The 18,606-nt window shown below is 40.5% G+C and overlaps 1 protein-coding gene across 1 annotated transcript in view; it reads right to left on the bottom strand.

The window, feature by feature from the left end:
• TCERG1L (transcription elongation regulator 1 like) overlaps positions 1-17,813 on the bottom strand; it is a 211,318-nt gene extending 193,505 nt beyond the window's left edge. The window contains exons 1-3 of the mRNA XM_023185819.2: positions 17,394-17,813; positions 15,281-15,427; positions 14,345-14,525 (exon numbers count right to left, since the gene is read on the bottom strand). Coding sequence (XP_023041587.1) covers positions 14,345-14,525; positions 15,281-15,427; positions 17,394-17,732 — 667 coding nt within the window. The 5' untranslated portion in view covers positions 17,733-17,813. The remainder of the gene's footprint in view (positions 1-14,344; positions 14,526-15,280; positions 15,428-17,393) is intronic.
• Positions 17,814-18,606: the final 793 nt, after the last annotated feature.

Raw genomic sequence — 18,606 nt, 5'->3', positions numbered from 1 at the left:
CGTCTGACATTGTGGTACACTGCCTCCATCTCTTATCGGTGTGTGTGTGGGTGTGTGTGTGCACTGCTGTGTGTGAGCAGGTGTGTACATGTCTGACATTGTGGTACACTGCCTCCATCTCTTATGGATGTATGTGTGTGAGTGTATGTGTGCACCGCTGTGTGTGAGCAGGTGTGTACATGTTCACACAGATATACTGCTCTCCAACTTTGGATACTATTGTTCAATATGAAGCCTACTTTTAAAAACTTAACATTAAGCCTGGTGCGGTGGCTCATGTCTGTAATCCCAGCACTTTGGGAAGCTGAGGTGGGCAGATCACCTGAGGTTGGGAGTTCGAGACCAGCCTGACCAACATGGAGAAACCCCACCTCTATCCAAAATACAAAATTAGCCGGGCATGGTGGCATGTGCCAGTAATCCCAGCTACTTGGGAGGCTGAGGCAGGAGAATCACTTGAACCTGGGAGGTGAAGTTTGCAGTGAGCTGAGATTGCACCATCACACTCCAGCCTGGGCAACAAGAGTGAAACCCCATCTCAAAAACAAACAAACAAACAAAAGAAACAAAAAAAAAATCCTTAACATTAAAACAAAACAAGAGCATTTTCTTTTGTCTCTGTAAGTACTGCTCTAAGTGTGATTTTATTCACGACTGAAGGCCATCCATTTTTTAATGTAGATGTATCATAATTCACATAAACACTTACCACATTGGAGGTTTTATTTTTCCTTTTGGCATTATGAATAATGTTGCGCACTACCACGGTTCATACACACATGCTCTTTCTCTAACCTCCCTGGAGCTAGAATCACTGAATGAAGTTATATCGGCTTATTTAAAGGATCTAAAAGTTATGCTGCAGGTGCATAACTTTGCATCCCACTTCTCAGAGCACAAGAAAGAATTCACCAACTACTGCGTTGTTGGGAACGCTGAGTAAAGAGCCAATGTGTTCTGAAAATCTGTGCTAATTTAAGGAGAACATTCCACTTGGTGGTTTAAATTTACATTCCTTGAATGACTTATGAGTAAGCCACATATTACACGAGGATCATTTATAATTATTCTATGTCTTCCGTTTATGTCTATTTTTATTATAATATTAGAATAAACTGTCATATATAACAATGCTTGTAAAATTCATTACATTGACCTATGTGTAGATTACTGTCAGTACCACACATTTTAAAAACTGATGCAACTTTAGAATAATTTTAATCCCATATATTTCATATATATCTGGGATCCTATATAACCAATATATAGACAGCTAGATACCTTTAATAATCTCATGTGTATATTCCATAAACAGCATTTCTAAATGCATCGTTTTCCTGTCCAAGACCATAGTAACTGTAAAAAAAATCACTTCTCAGAATTTTCTTGTTGTTTTCTCTGTTTAGATTTCACATGTAAGTAAAGGTTATGATCCATCTACCTGTGTAGATAGTTGTTCATAGGTATTTTGTGCAGTTTTCTATGCTATGTGAATAGAGTATTTTCTTCAATTACAACATCTAAACAACTACTAATATGTAGAAAATATATTATTTTTCATATGCTAATATTTTATTGATCCATTTGTTGGTCTTTTAATTCTGAGTTGTTAAGCTGACTGTCTCCAATTCTCAAAATGTAAAAGTATATAACCAAGTAGTATTTCATATTTCTGTTTTATTTCTTATTGCATTGGCTAGAACTTCCTGAAAACAGTTTCAGTAAAATGATGAACAGTGACTCTGATTATCCAAGGACTGCTAGCACTGTGGCAGTTTTTAGCTAATTATTCTGTATCCAGTTCCACTTCATTCTTTACTTTTCTTTCTTTTTTTTTTTTTTTTTTTTTTTTTTTTTGAGATGAAGTCTTGCTCTGTCACCCATGCTAGAGTGCAGTGGTGTGATCTCGGCTCACTGCAAGCTCCACCTCCCAGGTTCAAGCCATTCTCCTGCCTCAGCCTCCTGAGTAGCTGGGACTACAGGTGCCTGCCACCACGCCTGGCTAATTTTTTGTATTTTTTAGTAGAGATGGGGTTTCAACGTGTTAGCCAGGATGGTCTCGATCTCCTGACCTCGTGATCCACCCGCCTCAGCCTCTCAAAGTGCTGGGATTATAGGCGTGAGCCACTGCGCCTGGCCAGTTTTCTGACTTTTTAAATGGCTGTTACTTTTGCATTTTTATCAAATGACGCATCTTCATGTGGTCGACTGATGGGATATTGTTCTTATAAACACACAGAGATGATACTATTGTCACGGCCTTTCATAATATGATGCTGTTGATGAAATGCATATTCTACTGGATTCTTACAGATGTCATTGTCACTGTTCTGTCAAATTTTCAACAATACTTGGTAGGATTTGTATAGCTATCTTTATAACTGAGATTTGTCTGCATAATTTCTGTTTCCATTTCTTCTATTTTTAAAAAACATTGGTAATCAACTTCTATTTAGAGTTTCACCATATTCCATGTTTGGAAACAAGCTCTCTTGCTTGAGAATGTTCTCCTCGGAGTCTGGGAGATTTTACCACTGAAACCTGTGGTGTCTCAGGTGCAGATGGAGCTCTTTATGCAGCTGCCACATCGTGGTTCAAGTTGAATTGCCCATCATGTCTCCCAAAATAGTTTATCTAATTACTTAAAAAGTACAAATGTGGAGCAGTGATGGCTCCATTTATTGTGTATTTTTTCATGTAATTTGTTTTCGTGTCCATGAGAAAGTATTTTTAATCATTTTAATTTATTTCTGGATTTTTTTTTTTTTTGAGACAGAATCTTGTTCTGCTGTCCAGACTGCATCGCAGAGGTGCAATCTTGGCTCACTGCAACCTCCACCTCACAGGTTCAAGCGATTCTACTGCCTCAGCCTCCCAAGTAGCTGGGATTAAAGGTACCTGACACCACACCTGGCTAATTTTTATATTTTTAGTAAAGACAAGGTTTCGCCATATTGGCCAGGCTGGTCTCAAACTTCTGGCCTCAAGTGATCTGCTGGCCTCAGCCTCCCAAAGCGCTGGGATTACAGGCATGAGCCACCATACCCAGTCTTATTTCTGGTTTTAAAATCATCAATGCCTGCCTTTATTTTTTAATTGTATGCTTCCCCATATTTTGCTTTTTCTCCTCGAGTTTTCTAATGCCTGGATTTGAAAGCTGATTTCTACAGTGCCGATAGTTTTGTGTTTAACGTCATCATCATTCCAGGCTTTAGATTTGCAAGTACTATTTGACTGTAACAGTGCAGGTGTATCGCCGTCTTGGACAAGCACCATCATTCTAAAGTTCACCTTGATCAAAAACCGCCTAAATCCAAAGGGCATGAGCCTAATGGCTAAAGTCATCATGACCATAAACCACAAATAACATCTCCTACCAGAAACATTCCGAAGCCCTCCCCGACCAGAGACATGCCAGCCCCGTGATAACTTCCCTCCAGCTGGGAAGATGTCGGTCCCCAGATAACCTCCCCTCTGCCCAGAGACATTGCAACCCCACCATAAAACTTCTCCCTCACATAGAAACATCCCAAGTTTGTGAAAAGCCCCCTCACCCTAAAACCAATCTATACTTAGTCTGTATGAGAAAGTGCTCCTGACCGAAATCCACCAGAAGCCCCTCTCAGGTTTATTTTCTCTAAAATAAATCTGTCTTTAACTGTTAAGCCACATTCCATGTTTCTTTCTTCTTTCTTTAACTCTTACAGACTGCAACTTATGAATTCTAATAGATGCACTTCAGGTTGGGTAATTGTATTTATGAGTTTACATTTGTAATTTATACTTCCGCTTCACTCATTATTTTTTTGTAGCCTTTTAACTTCAAGGTTGATAGGCATTTCCTTATAGTCTGTCACTGTCTTTCTGCTTCAGATGCATGATGGCTGTAGGTAAGGCCCAGGCAATTGCTCTCTGTAATTTCCTGAGTGTACTTCCTGGTGTTATGTAGAATCTCATTTTTTACTTTTTTTAAACTTTTATTATCAAGTCTTTCAACAATAATAAATAATAGCGTAATGAACCAGTGTCCCTGTTTTTACACCGTGGGAAGAAAAAAAAAAAAAGGAAACTTTATGTCTGAAGAAGGAGAGCCCCTTTAAATGATCAGGCCCAGAGAGGCATTAGAATGCAACAGCAGTCACTTCCCTGCCCCTGAGCTAAATCATGGCCTCCTGAAGTCACCTGCTGTGCCACCAAGTCACCATTAAAGGCCATACAGTCTGGAGCGCCACACGGTGTACCCCATCACTAAACAATGTCACTTCTGTAAACCAAGCAGAATCCCTGATGAGCCACTTCTGTAACTGCCCACCTCCTGATTTGTCCATTATCTCTTTAAAAATCTGAGCCTTTCCTTCATTCTCCAGAGCACTCCCCAAAGCAACCTGGAAATGTTCCACATGGCAGCTGTCCTCAACCTTGGCCCAAATAAACTCTCTATGTTAATTTTGCCTCAGTTTCTTCCTTTTAGGTCAACACCACCAACCTAGCTCCCATGCCAGGATAATTCTAAAGTAAACCCATGACATTTTATCTCACCCTTACATGTTTCAGAAGATATCTCTAAATTATGAGTTCCTTTGAAAAACGTGAGCATAGAACTCATCACTCCAACAAATTAACAATAATTACTTAAAATTATTAAATACATAGTCAGGTTTTCTTCTATTGTCCATTTTTTTGTTCGGTTTTATTCAAAGCAGGATCAAACAAAATCCTGGCATTTTGTTGGGTATGTCTTTTAAGTCTTTTTTTTTTTTTTAAGTTGGATGCACTCAGGTGCTATTTACATTCAGTATACAGTCCTCTGCTTTTAACAAATGTAGACAGTTTGGGAACCACTGAGACTAGATAAACATCCACCATCCCCAAACCTGCCCTCTGCCCTTTTGTTGTCAAAATCCTTATCCCATCCCATCCCCTGGAAATCACTGAGGTATTTTTTGTTCTTATAGTTTTCTTTGCCTAGAGTGTCACAAAAGAGGAATAATACATGACATAAATGTTAGATCCTGAATGCCTTCTTGGGCATAATGCTATTGGGATTCATTCATGTCATTGCACATGTAAGAAGTGTGTTCCTTATTATTTCTGTGTCCCAGTCCATTATTTGGATCTAACCAAGTTTGTTTACCCATTCATCAGCCAACATCACTTAGGAGTAAAGCTACTACAAACATCTGTGTGCAGGTTTCTATGGGAATCTTTTTATGTTTCTAGAACAAATACGTAAGAGTGAGATTATTGGGTACTAGGATAAGGGTGTTAATAACTGATTTGCTTTCTAGGAAACTGATTTGCTTTCCAGGAAACTGATTTGCTTTCCAGGCTCACCAGGGCGAGTATTAAAGGACCAGCGAGTAGGCAAGGCTAGGAGCAAAACTGCAAATTTATTTTTTGGTCACCTAGCTTCAGGGAAGAAGGTGTGGAGGGTGAGGTCTGTCGGCCTCCGGCAAAGGAGGCCGAGAGAGTCACCCGGTGGAGCTCTCGGGCGGAGTTCCTGCAGTCCGGACAGGAGTGGGGGCTGAGGAAGTGCTCGCCGTGCACCCGCCGGAAGCCGCGTTTATGTCCTGGGCCTGGGAGTGGGAGGGCAGTGGGCGGGACATAGGCAGGTCGGGGGTAGGCGTGGCTAGGCGAGTTCCGGTTTTTCTCCGTCGGAGGTCGGGTTGCGCCTGCGCAGTCGACCTGTGTCTGTCTTGGTCGCAGGAAAGTTGACGGTGAAGAACCTGGAACTGCACCACCTTGCCTCCCTTCGTCCAAACAATAACAACCTGCTCAACTGACTTTCAAAGTAACTGCTCCGTGTTGCTTTGTCACCTTCAAATAATACTATAGCACATAATATATAGTACAATAGCCTTACAATTCCGTACTTCCAATTCCTTACTTCCATGCTTTGTGAAATTTTTGGCATGCATTTTTATTTTGTGTATAATTTTACTCATTATATAACTATTTTTGCTCTTTATACTGTCAGTTATCTTTTAAAACAAGTAAAAATAGAAAAATAGATATTTTACTTAATGTATTCCATTTCGAGCATGCTTCTTTTGTGTAAAGGTAACTTTCTCCACACTGGTGTATTATTCCTGACTGATAAGCTTCTTTGTAATTTCATGAACTGCAAATCTACAGAGAATGAATTCTTCTTAGCTTTTGTTTGCTTGTTAAAAATCTTTATTTCACTTAGCTTTCAATAATTGTTTCTGTTTAGTATAAAGTTCTTTGAATCAGAAGTTTAAATACGATTCATCTAGTTATCAATTTCAGCTTTTTCTTGTTTTTGCCATTTATTAGTCTTACAGTTTGCTGAACTTATTGGACTTATAGCTTCATAATGCCCATTTTTATCTCCTTTGTTCATTACAACTTCAAATATTCTATCTTCCATGCGTTCTCTCCTTGCCCTTTTCAGACTTCAATTACACATGAGTTAAACCATTTGATATTCTCTCCTGGCTCTGGAAAAGGGTGTTCCATGTTTTCAGTTGCTTTCTGTTTTTGTTACTGGTCTGTTGATCTATCGTTAATTTCATTAATTCCTGGCTGTATCACATCTACGCAGGAGTTCATCAAAGTAATTTTTCATTATGCAGTGTTTCATTTTTTCTGATATTTTAATTTGACTTTCTTATATTTTTTATATCATTGATGAAATTCTCCTTCTGTTCGTTCACGTTGCTCTCCTTTCCATGAGTTAATTTAACATGCTAATCATGGTCAATCATAGAACTGTCTGAGAGTTCTAACATCTGTGTCATCTTAGGGTCTGATTCTGTTGATTATTTTGTATCTTGTCAATAGTTTATCACTTCTTGCTTGGTTTGTGTGTCCTGTAACTTAATTTATTAAGTGCTAGGCATCATAAATAGAACATAATGAATGAGATAATAAATATGGTTTACTCCTGGGAATGGGCACACCCCTTCTTGTGTCAAGCTATTAGTGAATTCAATTTTGTCAGTGTATTCAGGGTGTGGATCTGGACTTGGATTTTGTTGTCATGGTTGCCTTCAATGCACCACAAGCTTCAAAAACTTTTAAATATGTATTTTGCTTAAGACAAGTTCTGGGGTGTGTGAAAATCTTTTTCGGTATTTGTACCCTTACCCCAGCTTTCAGCCAGCCTTACATCCCTGCACTACACAAAAGGTTTCCTATATGTCCCTCTCCTTCCACCAGTGATAGGGGGTTATTGCTTTTTACTCAGTACTTGCTACTGGTTAGTGGGAAGAAATCCTTGTCAATTTCAGTCCTACCTAACTTTGTTCATTTGGTCTTGAAGATTGGGGATTTCTTACTCCTTCTGCTTTTAACAAACGTGAAGAATTTTTAAAGGCTTTATACTCTCATGATCCTTCCTTCTCATCTCCTCAATTTTACTGACATAATTTATGTATCCAGATTATGATTATTATAAAAAAAACTCTTGAAAATAAAAATATTGTTTTAAATTTTTCACTCATTCCTGCAAGCAAATTAACAAATATTCACATATATCCTAAAGGTTAACAGAAATTGTTGTTAATTACAGATATTTTGAAAACTGACATCTCCATTGTTAGTTCTTATTTAACTGTATTTATCACTTATCTGAGAAAATTAAAAGAAAAAATGACATTTGATAAAATAAACTTTTTCCAAATGTCTCATATTTCATAGAAGAATTCTAAAGTAATTGTGTTTTCATGATTTGAAAACTGAGAAAACATAACCTCAGGTCTGCTTTTTAAAAAAATTCATACTGATAATTGCTTGAGAAAATAGCATCAGTGTGAACACCTTCCAAATAACCATATAAAAGTAAACAAAATGAAATAAACTGTAAATGTCACCCACAAAAATAAAAACAAAATAAATCAAAAGAATACCAAAAGAAAATAAAAAAACAGAATGTAATAATTACAGATATACATACAGTAAATGAAATATAAATGTGCTAAATTTCATTTTCAAAAAGCAAAGGCAGACATTGCACTTTTAAATAATTGACCCGAGCTTAAAACAAAAATAAGGCAAAAGTTGATAAGAAGAATAAAATACAAGATGTAGATAGAGCAGCAGCAACATTAATTTTAGACAAAGAATTTGAGGTGAAAACATTAGGTGTGGTAAAGTCAATTGATTGCTTTTTTAAGAACATCTTTTCCATACTAATGCAGTTGTATGACTTTCTTGTGAGGCATAAAATTGCTTCAATCACAAGATGCTTTCCTCATAATTCTCCAAACTTTTCTCCATGAACCAAGCTTGTCTAGTACTGCAGAACAGTCTGAAGCTGTATCAACTTCTGTGTTCTTTTAAGCAGTGTCTCCAACATTCATAAAATGCCTCCAGGATATGGTTTGCAGGATATATGACTTGCCTTGCTTCGTTTACTACTTCTGCTGAAATCTGTGTTTTGTTTTTTGTTTTTCTGAAAGGAGAGATATATATTTTTTTCCTTTTCTCATCAAATGGGTTTTATTTAACCTTACATATATTGACTTATTTTCCAACCTGACTCTGGTATAACATTATGAGACAAGGAAGAAAAACCAAAATATTTTCCCCAAAACATGTTTCTTTGCCATATCTTGAAATGGCCCTGCAAGTCATCTTTGGTGGGGGAAAATTTGAATCTATAAAGAATCTCTATTAACATAGCTAGATCTTTTACTTCCAGGCCCTCCCAATTCTTTTTTTTTTTTTTTAAATTTTTTTTTTGTTTGTTTATTATACTTTAAGTTCTGGGATACATATGCAGAACGTGCAGGTTTGTTTTACAGGTATACACATGCCATGGTGGTTTGCTGCACCCATCAACCCGTCATCTACATTAGGTATTTCTCATAATGCTATCCCTCCCTCAGCCCCCTACCCCCCAACAGGCCCTGGTATGTGATGTTCCCCTCCCTGTGTCCATGTGTTCTCATTGTTCAATGATCATTTATGAATGAGAACATGTGGTGTTTCGTTTTCTGTTCTTGAGTTAGTTTGCTGAGAATAATGGTTTCCAGCTTCATCCATGTCCCTGCATAGGACATGAACTCTTCCTTTTTCATAGCTGCATAGTATTCCATGGTGTATATGTGCCACATTTTCTTTATCCAGTCTATCTTTGATGGGCATTTGGGTTAGTTCCAAGTTTTGTTATCGTGAACAGTGCTGCAGTAAACATATGTGTGCATGTGTCTTTATAGTAGAATGATTTATAATCCTCTGGGTATACACCCAGTAATGGGATTGCTGGTTCAAATGGTATTTCTGGTTCTAGATCCTTGAGGAATCACCATACTGTCTTCCACAATGGTTGAACTAATTTACACTCCCACTAACAGTGTAAAAGCGTTCCTATTTCTCACATCCTTTCCAGCATCTGTTATTTCCTGACTTTTTAATGTTCACCATTCTAACTGGCATGAGATGGTATCTCAATGTGGTTTTGATTTGCATTCCTCTAATGACCAGTAATGATGAGCTTTTTTTATATTATATGTTTGTTGGCTACATAAATGTCTTCTTTTGAGAAGTGTCTGTTCATATCCTTTGCCCACTTTGTAATGGGGTTGTTTGTTTTTTTCTTGTACATTTGTTTAAGTTCTTTTTAGATTACAGATATTAACCCTTTGTCAGATGGATAGATTGCAAAAATTTTCTTCCATTCATGAAACCTGTGTTTTTAAGGAGGTCAAAGCAATATAGGTTTGTTGTTTGCTTTCTATTTTACACAGATATCACCTTCTCCCACTGTTATGATCTGATTTTCACAGTCACATCTATTTATGCTTAAGAATCTTTCTGTTGTCTTCTTTCATCAGATGCATAATCAGTTCTTCTCTTCAATGATTTTAGTTGATAGTTTTCAGAAGTTTCCTTGCATTCTTTTCTCTTTTCCTCAAACTGTCTTTTCACATTGACCAACTCTCTTTTGAGTTTATCTTTTACTGCTTTTCTATGTTCTATTTTCTTTTACCTATTAAGATAGGCAAAAGGTGTTTTGCCTACAATGATTACTAATTCCTGTGCAAGATCCATTTCTCAGATATGTTTCTCTTCTGGAGCTTTTGAGTAAATGAATCTTTTATGAAGCAGAATACTTCAGATGCCCTATCTCATATTCCACTTTCTCTCTCTCTCTCTTCGTCATATTTGAATGAAGAGAGGTACAGTCAGTGGTTTGGTTTGTTTTGTTTTGTTTTGTTTTGTTTTGGTTTGTTTTGGTTTGGTTTGTTTTGTTTTGGTTTGGTTTGGTTTGGTTTGCCCATCATGGTGTTTGTTGGTAGAATCAGGCTCTTTGATCTTAAGCTGGCAGGCAATGGGATATGGACAACTTTTACATAAATCTCTAGTTTCCAGCAAGATCCTTCTATTTCATTTGCCTTTGTTGGACAGATGCTGAATTAACTACCTTCTCCTCCCACTGCTTGATATTCTTGATGCAAATTATTTAATTCCTGAATGGCTTGAAGGACTCTGAAGCTCTTATTTTCAGAAATGGAAAACAGAGACTCCTTGGAGGGTACTTGTACCACCCAGACCCTTCTCCACATCTGCCTGTGATGAACCACATGTCCTAAGATGCAAGGTAAGCCCCTTCTGCCTGGGAAGAAGAGGGACTGGTAGGACTGCAGGGAGCCAGGAGATGTTGATGGGGATGCGGCAGCTGATGCACAGGCACTGCTGAAGAAGAGGTGGTGACTGTGGGGCAGGTGGCCTCTCCCTGCTTGTCCAGCCCTGAATCAGCTTCTGAGTTCTGGGAATCAATAGATCCTAGATAATTTCTCAATTCAACCCATTCACAATGATCAGGAAGAATTTCTTTGAAAACTACAAAATCATTAATTAGAGATCTTAGTTTCTAGTGCAGGTGTAATTATTTGTGTGCTTGAATTTATTTGTCTGTGAGAAGGCTCTGCCTCTTCTGTGGCTCCTCTGCTTCCCAAGAACAAGTTCACACTTTCCTGGAGAAGCCAAGAATCCTGAGTGGAAGAATGATGTAAAGTCCCCCAACAGTCCATGAGGATCCAGGAGACTGACTCACACCACAGGTCTCATGTGATGGGTCTTGTTTGAAGAGGCCCCAGAGCCCAACCCTGCCACATCTCCTCTGGCAGCCCAACCACACTTGGCTACTTGGAATTGCCCGATCACAAAATGCTCCTTTTGATTTTGTGTCTTCGGACATTCTATGCCCTTCATTTGGAATTCATTTGACTGCTCCTGCCCCAAGGTGGCATTGGCCACAGAGGCCTTCCCTGAGGATCCCCTGCTAAGGTTCTCCTCAAACACCTGCAGAGAGCACACGCCACTTGCGTTTCTCCCCCAGGTCATATGTTGATGGAATAGCCCCCAAAGTGATGGCATCAGGAGGTTGGCCCTTTGGGAGGCTCAAAAGTGACCAAGAGGCTTGTTAACAACAGAGTGTGAGAGCGTGACTGGTCACGAATGAGTACAGTGTATATAAAAATGGAGTCCTTTATAATACTTATTAAAGCTTAGTTAGCTTTTCCAAATTCATCCAAATTGTGCTTATATCATCTGAGACTCTGTGCCATGCAGTTAATTCCTAATCAACAGTTAGTGAGGGGTGATCTGATATTAGTCTCACCCCATCTCTACCAGAGAGATTCCAACTTAGTTCAACAAACGATTCAGTTCATTCAAACAAACCTGCCTTCTGGGTTACATCATTTGAGTTCATAGTATAAATTGCCATTATCCCTAAAACAACAGTGCAGATTTTAAAAGTACTTAAAGAACGATCATTACAGAAAAATTACTACCTCTCCAAGAAAGGAAAATAAGCTTAGCTCACTAGACCTGTTTAAAATGAGCGAGTTTGATTCACTCTTCCTGCTCTTTGGGAGCTCTGATTCTGCTTCACTGATTAACTTGAAGGGGATCGATAAAATATATCTGATTCTAAGGCCATTTATTTCTGAATATAAAACTTTATAACAAGACTGATCGATGTAATGTAACAATTATATAATAGATGTATATATTATATATTTTATATATAGTACATCCATATATTTGTAAATGCATACTTTTATAATATATCTGTGATATAAATTAGCTATAATGTATAAATTTATCAATTCATAATAGGATATGAAAAATTAATAGTAATTTTTAGTAATGACAGCATACATGAACATTTACATGTGAGTGTCTTAATGAAGTTGTAATTTCTCATTGACTACAGTAAAATTAAAACCATTTACCTGAATTTTTAACTTACTTGGAGCTTACCCTACCTTCCACCTTTACTTGCCCCCCTCATCCCAGTTCTCTGTTAAGCAGTTAGTAACACACAAATAACCCCTTATTTGTTTTCTTTGGCCTAAGAGACATTCGGTATATGCATTCTAAAGTTGGGTAAATTCTAAGAATTCTGAAATTTATCAAAAAAGTAAAGTTTTCATGAAGCAACTCAGAAACTACCATCTCAAAACAAATACATTTGATTATTATTAAATTACCTTTGGTGTCAGGTACATTTCTCCCCATAACATAATTAAAATTTTAAGTGTTATATTCACATATGATCCATAAATTAAAAAAAGAAAAAAAGCAGAGAAGAGAAAATCTAAGCTTTGTTGAATAGTAGACTAGGTTAGAATGAAAGGTTATTCTGCTATTTATCATGTTTATAGGAAATATTATTTTATTTTGTTCTTAAAAATAGATCCATTAATGGATATTCCATTCTCTAGGATGTGCTTATTTCACACTGCATGCCTGTGGTCAAAACATCTCACGTAACCCACAAATACATACACCTACAATGTACTCACAAAAAATTGTGAAAATAATTTGTCAAATTTAAAAAATAGATTCATCCAAAAATCAAAGGAAGGTAAAATCAATACAAACATGTTTCTAATGAAGTATTGCATATTTGCCACACAATAGTAAGTAAGCAATGTCCCTAAGATGGAAAATCTATGAGAAGTGACCATAAGCTTCTCCAACTAAACAGATATTTGGCATGTTTATATATGGATTTCCTATGAAGAAGGTGAAGGCATGGTGGAAAATGTCTATATTATACTCAGGGGTGAACTGAGAGAAGGAAAGTTCACATAAAGACCTTGTAGGAACAGGTGAGCTCATTTCACCATTTTTAAAACTACATTTGCTGGTTATTTTCATGACAGTATGGCCAAGACATTAGGAAATTAAAATATTACCTTTTCATATACCAAAAGAACCTTCCAAAGTCATGTCATCCTTATATAACACGTGCCACTGAATCATCATTTATCATCATTAAATCAAATAGGAAACATGATCATGTTAGTGTAAGATGTTTATAAATGTGCACATGTACCATGCTCACTCAGACTTCAATTAATGCCTAATGCGTAATTATAAGGACAAGCTGCAGTCAGAAATCATTTAGGCCTATGAGAAACACAAATAGTTTAGTCGTTCTTCCTGACTTATTACTAAACAAGATTCATAGCAAATTGGAATAAATGTGTAGGCAAACAGAGAACAAAATAAATATATCTCCTAACCCATCACTGCATTATCCACAAGAACATCTTATTACTAAACTTTAGAGACACACATTGAGGCAAGCTTGGGAGGTAGGAAATTACAGAAAGGTAATGTAATTCTGAAGCCATAACATATTCCATCATGGAAGGTGTTGCACGACAATTTTGGCACGGGCGGCATTTGCTTTCATAAAATGATCCACATGTTAAGGTGATTTTAAAAATCAATTTAAAAATTCATAAGATGATTATATTCCCCTGTTACTATATAGGTTTATTATACAATCTTTCATCCAGGCATTGCTTCATGGGAGTCTGTTCCAGGACAAATGTTCTTTCAGGTCACTAGACTCCAAAGATAGAATAAAATCCATCTTTCAAACAGGGCATTTTATAGTCCATCTCACTATCACCGCAACATGAAGGCAAAATTCAGAGATCACACATGTTCCTGTGTCCTACAGGCCAGCAAACGTTATTCCTTGCACCTCGCCACAGACAAGCAACATTTTTTGAAGAGTGGGCTGATCAATTAGTGCCCCTATTAAGAGCTATCAGCAGGAAACCTGGTCCAATCCTAAAAATAGAGCACTGCAAGTACAATTCTGTGAAAACCCCTTCAGCCATCCCTTCATTTTAACATCAGATCTCTTATCCACCCACCCCAGAAAAAAATAGTGGATAAGCTATCCAAGACTCGTGTTTTTTAAAAAGCTTCATGCTTGTGAAAAGAAATTGTATTTTACCAAGATAATTGTTTCATTAAAATGACAAGTATGGTTTTCATATCTAAAACTAATTTGTGATTGAAGCAAAAATGAAAAGCACATTGTCAATGTTATTTGGGCACCAACCTGGGATGGGCTGAGGTGCTAACACCACTGTGGGGAGTGGCCTGGAGGCAGGACCCGGCCTGGACAGAGACACAGCGACTTGATTTGTCAGCAAATGAGGCTTTTCATGCCCATGGAACAATCTTGACTCCTCAGGATGTATCCACGTTGAGTCCAGAGCAAAGGAATTATTAAAAAAGATCTGTCCAAAAATAATGCACGCATAACATTTAAGGCAAGGTACATGATAAAAGCTGAACATGACTATGAAAATATTTATGTTGCCTTACGTTGATCCAGCATTGAACATTCTATTATTGGGGACTCTATAAAAACATCATTCTAAAACTTAAAGGAAGTTCCACAGGGCTTCAATACCAATCACCATCTAGTTAATATCTTCTGGGCTGGCCTTCAGCTATTGACTTGGTCATGTCAGCCCAGCAGTCAGTTCACTGATTGAAGAATCACCCCAATGAGATAATTACTAAGCTGTACAAGTCAATAATTTACTTCTTTAGTTTCCTTGTGAACAAAATGTAGTCAGTAAATTTGAATCCAAAAGCCAAAACAAACCATTAGAAAGATGAAAACTTAAAGCATCATATGAAGAAAAACTGACTTTTAAAACTTGAACTGGTATTGTGTAATGTTTAAGTCTAGATCTTTGATCAATGGTTACAAATTCAAAAACAAAAAAAAATTTAAAAGGACTCTGATTCAAAAATTGGAAATGTTACATTGCCCTGTGGAATCCAAATATCCTAAACTAAAACAAAATGCCCCCCACCTGCTGACTTTGAACAGATCAATCTAAGCCTGAAATGATTTCTTTGTATACCTAGATGGCCAATTTATGGCAACGAGAAAATACATGGATATTTTTGTTGTTATGGTGATGTTCAACAACTTAATCATTAAAAACCCCTTATCCAATTAAATCACTTGCATTTTTACCTTACAGTTAGGAATCCTTTTATCTATCCAACTTTTCCCAATAGGAGTTGCAAGAGCAGACGGGCAGAGATGTGGAAAGATGGGCACCAGCTCCACTGTGGAAGAGGGGGGCAGTCCTAGGGACGGAGAATGGCCACCAAACAGCCACTGCAAGCCAAGCAAGAAAAGACAGTTGCATTAGCCTGAATCCATCCACTCAACTTCACACCAAAACATTCTGGAATAACTGCTTTGAAAAGGGAATTTCAAAATGTATGTATTTGATTATCAGATAAATTTCCTTGAGAAAAACTATAAATATTTACCAATCAAAGAAAAAATTATAGTTTTCATATCTGAATCATCAAAAAGCATTACCAACATTGCATTCTTCAATACTGAAAAAGAACTTCTAAACACAAAACCTCAAGCAGGAGGTAAGAAATGGGTTTCTGCTTTGAGATAATAAGAAACCACCATGAAAAAGAGAAATGCTGGGTATTCCCTTTCTAATTCTTAAATTATTTTTATAGGCAGGCATAGGGCTATATTATCCCTTTCAGTATTGCATTTTGTATTAATTACATTTGTCGTTTTACAAACAACTAATACTTTCAAAATGAAAATATCTAAGAAGTTAAGATTCCAAGTTTCACCAACACAAGGTTCACCAATACAAACAGATTCTATGGGAAAAAAAAAAAAAAACTAAGCATCTCATGACTTGAAGATCTCAATGTACAGAATAAAACATCAGTCATGGAAAGGGGCTGGTAATTCAGGACACCGTCTCTCTAATTAAAATAACTGAGACCTCATAAGGCACTAATAAAATGCATTGCTCAATGACATGGAACGTTTCAGTACCTATTGTTTTAAAATCATAAAAGCATTTGTGATGTTCCTGTTATGTGAAAATGTTCTTCTGGTTCTACATATTCTTACTTTACAGAAGATGGGTAGCACAACAATATTTAAAATATTAATACTAAGGTTTTTAAAAAATTTTCTCTTAAATTTATACAAGTGAAAAAATGCAGTTTTTTAAAACAGAATTTTAAAAAATGTAGTTCCTTGGCATTATATACCTCTAGTGGCAGCATTCTGATATAACACCCCTCCAAAATACGGCAAAAACTACCAACGTTAATTGAAAATTCTCCAAAATAAACTGCATCACACATAAAAACACAATATCCAGGGCTGCATATGTGATGTATCATTAAGTCTAAAGACCAATTTAGCAAGAGTTTAACAACATCTTTTAGAAAAACTCACAAGATAATATTGGAATTAAATTAATCAAATGGTGTATTCTAACATAACACTTATTTGAATATGCTAATGAGGTCAATCCTTGGAATAAAATGCACGCTATTCCCTGATTTTAAATGCATCTGCATCGTTAGCTGACAATGAATCTTGCCAAAACCAGCCCGCCTAGCTCTGCTGCACCATTTATCAAAGGTTCAGTCACTTTTTCTTTTTAATTTCATGTCTTAAAAGCCAAACTCTTCTAAAGTGCAGTGTGGCATTAACGAATGTGGTGGACTCCAGCAGGCCTGGGCAGGGGAATCTCCGGTAATACCTCTCAGTACCGAAGGCAGGATTTCCCAGCCACTTCCACCGGTTGGAATTCTCTTAAGCATTGCCCTGAGTCTATTTTCAAACGAAAGGGGGAAAAAATCCAAACCAGATTAGAATCCGAAACAGCTATCGATTTCCAGCTTGCTTTCAAGTCTGGCAGAGACAGTGAAAGTCCTAACTTCTCCGCGATGTCAGCCACGGCCCGCGGCGGCCACGGAGTCACTTCAGCACCGCGCGGTGGACAGCGACCCCCGGCCTGGCGCGAGTTCCCTGCGGTCCCCACGCGGGCCTGGGCGGCGGGTCCCTGCACGGCTCGGTCCGGACACCCGGAGGCACCTGCCAAAGCTGCGGAGATGGACAGCCGGGCATCCAAGCATGAACTTTCTCGCCGAGGCACGGTTGCAGGGCTGCGTCCTGAGGGTTTGGGGCGGCGAGGACCGCCGGGGAGGAGGGCGCGCGAGCCGGAGGCCAGAGCCGGGCCGGGCAGGGCGCGCCCAGGAGCGGGGGAGCCGGCGATCCGGGCCGAGGCGGGACGGGGACACGTTACCTGCCCGTGGAGCGCGGGGAAGGGGTGCGCGGCGGCGGCGGCGGGGTCTGGCGCAGAGGGCAGCGGCAGCAGCGGGAGCACTGGCTCGCTCGGGGCCGGCCAGCCTGGGAGACCGGGGAGCAGCGCGGCCGCGGGCGGCGGGGCCGAGGCGAGCAGCACCGGGGGAACCGCAACCCCCGCGCTGAGCCGGAGCAGCCCGGCCGAGCCCGGCACCATCCAGACCCAGGGCGGCGGCGGCGGTGGCTCTGCGTCCATGGGCCAGAGGAGAGGCTGCCGCCGCCGGGGCTGCTGCTGTTGCAGCTGCCGCCGCCGCCGCTGGAACCTGGCGCCCGCCTGCATCCTACATCCCCGCGCGGGCGGCGGCGGCGGGGGCGGCGGGCGCCCGAGATGCGGGGCCGGCGGCGGCGCGGGCTCCGGAGCGAACTCACTTGGCTCCACTGCGCGGCCGCTCGCTCCGCCCCTGCCCCGCGCTGGGAGCTCCTCCTCCTCCCGCCCGCGCCGCCGCCGCCCCCGGACCCGGCCCCCGCCCCGGTCCCCGCCCGCCCGCGCCCCTCCCCGCCAGCCCGCGCGCTCCCTGGCGCTGGCCCGGGTCTCCTCCCCACTGCGCCCCCTGGACCCGGGCGGCCGCGGAGGACGTGGGTGGGCGAGGGCCGAGGGCGCGCCCGGCTGGGCTCCCGCCAATGCCGCCCCCCTGGTGGCCTCTGGCCCTCGGGGACCCAGCGCACCGCCAGGGAGACTCCGGGCTCCGCACTCAAGGGCAAGCGGAAGCCGGGGTGGCGGCGCCGGAGCCAGGCATGTCCCGCTGCCCGGGTGGGGCTGAGGGCGCAGATCGGGACAGCGCGGGCCGCTCTCTACCTGGCCTCCTCGGAGTCCAGGGCGCGGGACCGGGGGGATACTGGGCTGCGGATCCCGGCGCAGGCGGCCCGGACGCTGCTAGGCGCTGGCGGATTTCTGCTGCACAAATCAGCCAAACACGTTCTTAAGGCCCCCGCGGGTCCCCTGGCCCAGAGGTTGAGCCGTGGGTGCCTGGTCCAAAGTTCCGCGCCCCACAGTGGCCCGCTGGCCTCGGCAGCTCCTGCCCTACTCCCTCCAAGGCACCAGGCAGGTGGCCCCAGGGCCTTTGCCCAGGACACTCCCAGGGTGGGGCAGGACCACCCCTCTATGAATTCGCCCTGGATGCCCCCAGGCACAGTCTGTGCTCCTCCCACCCCCA

Source organism: Piliocolobus tephrosceles, chromosome 9 (genome assembly GCF_002776525.5).
Source record: "Piliocolobus tephrosceles isolate RC106 chromosome 9, ASM277652v3, whole genome shotgun sequence".
NCBI classification, from domain to species: domain Eukaryota; kingdom Metazoa; phylum Chordata; class Mammalia; order Primates; family Cercopithecidae; genus Piliocolobus; species Piliocolobus tephrosceles.
This window is presented reverse-complemented; position numbering and strand designations above follow the sequence as displayed.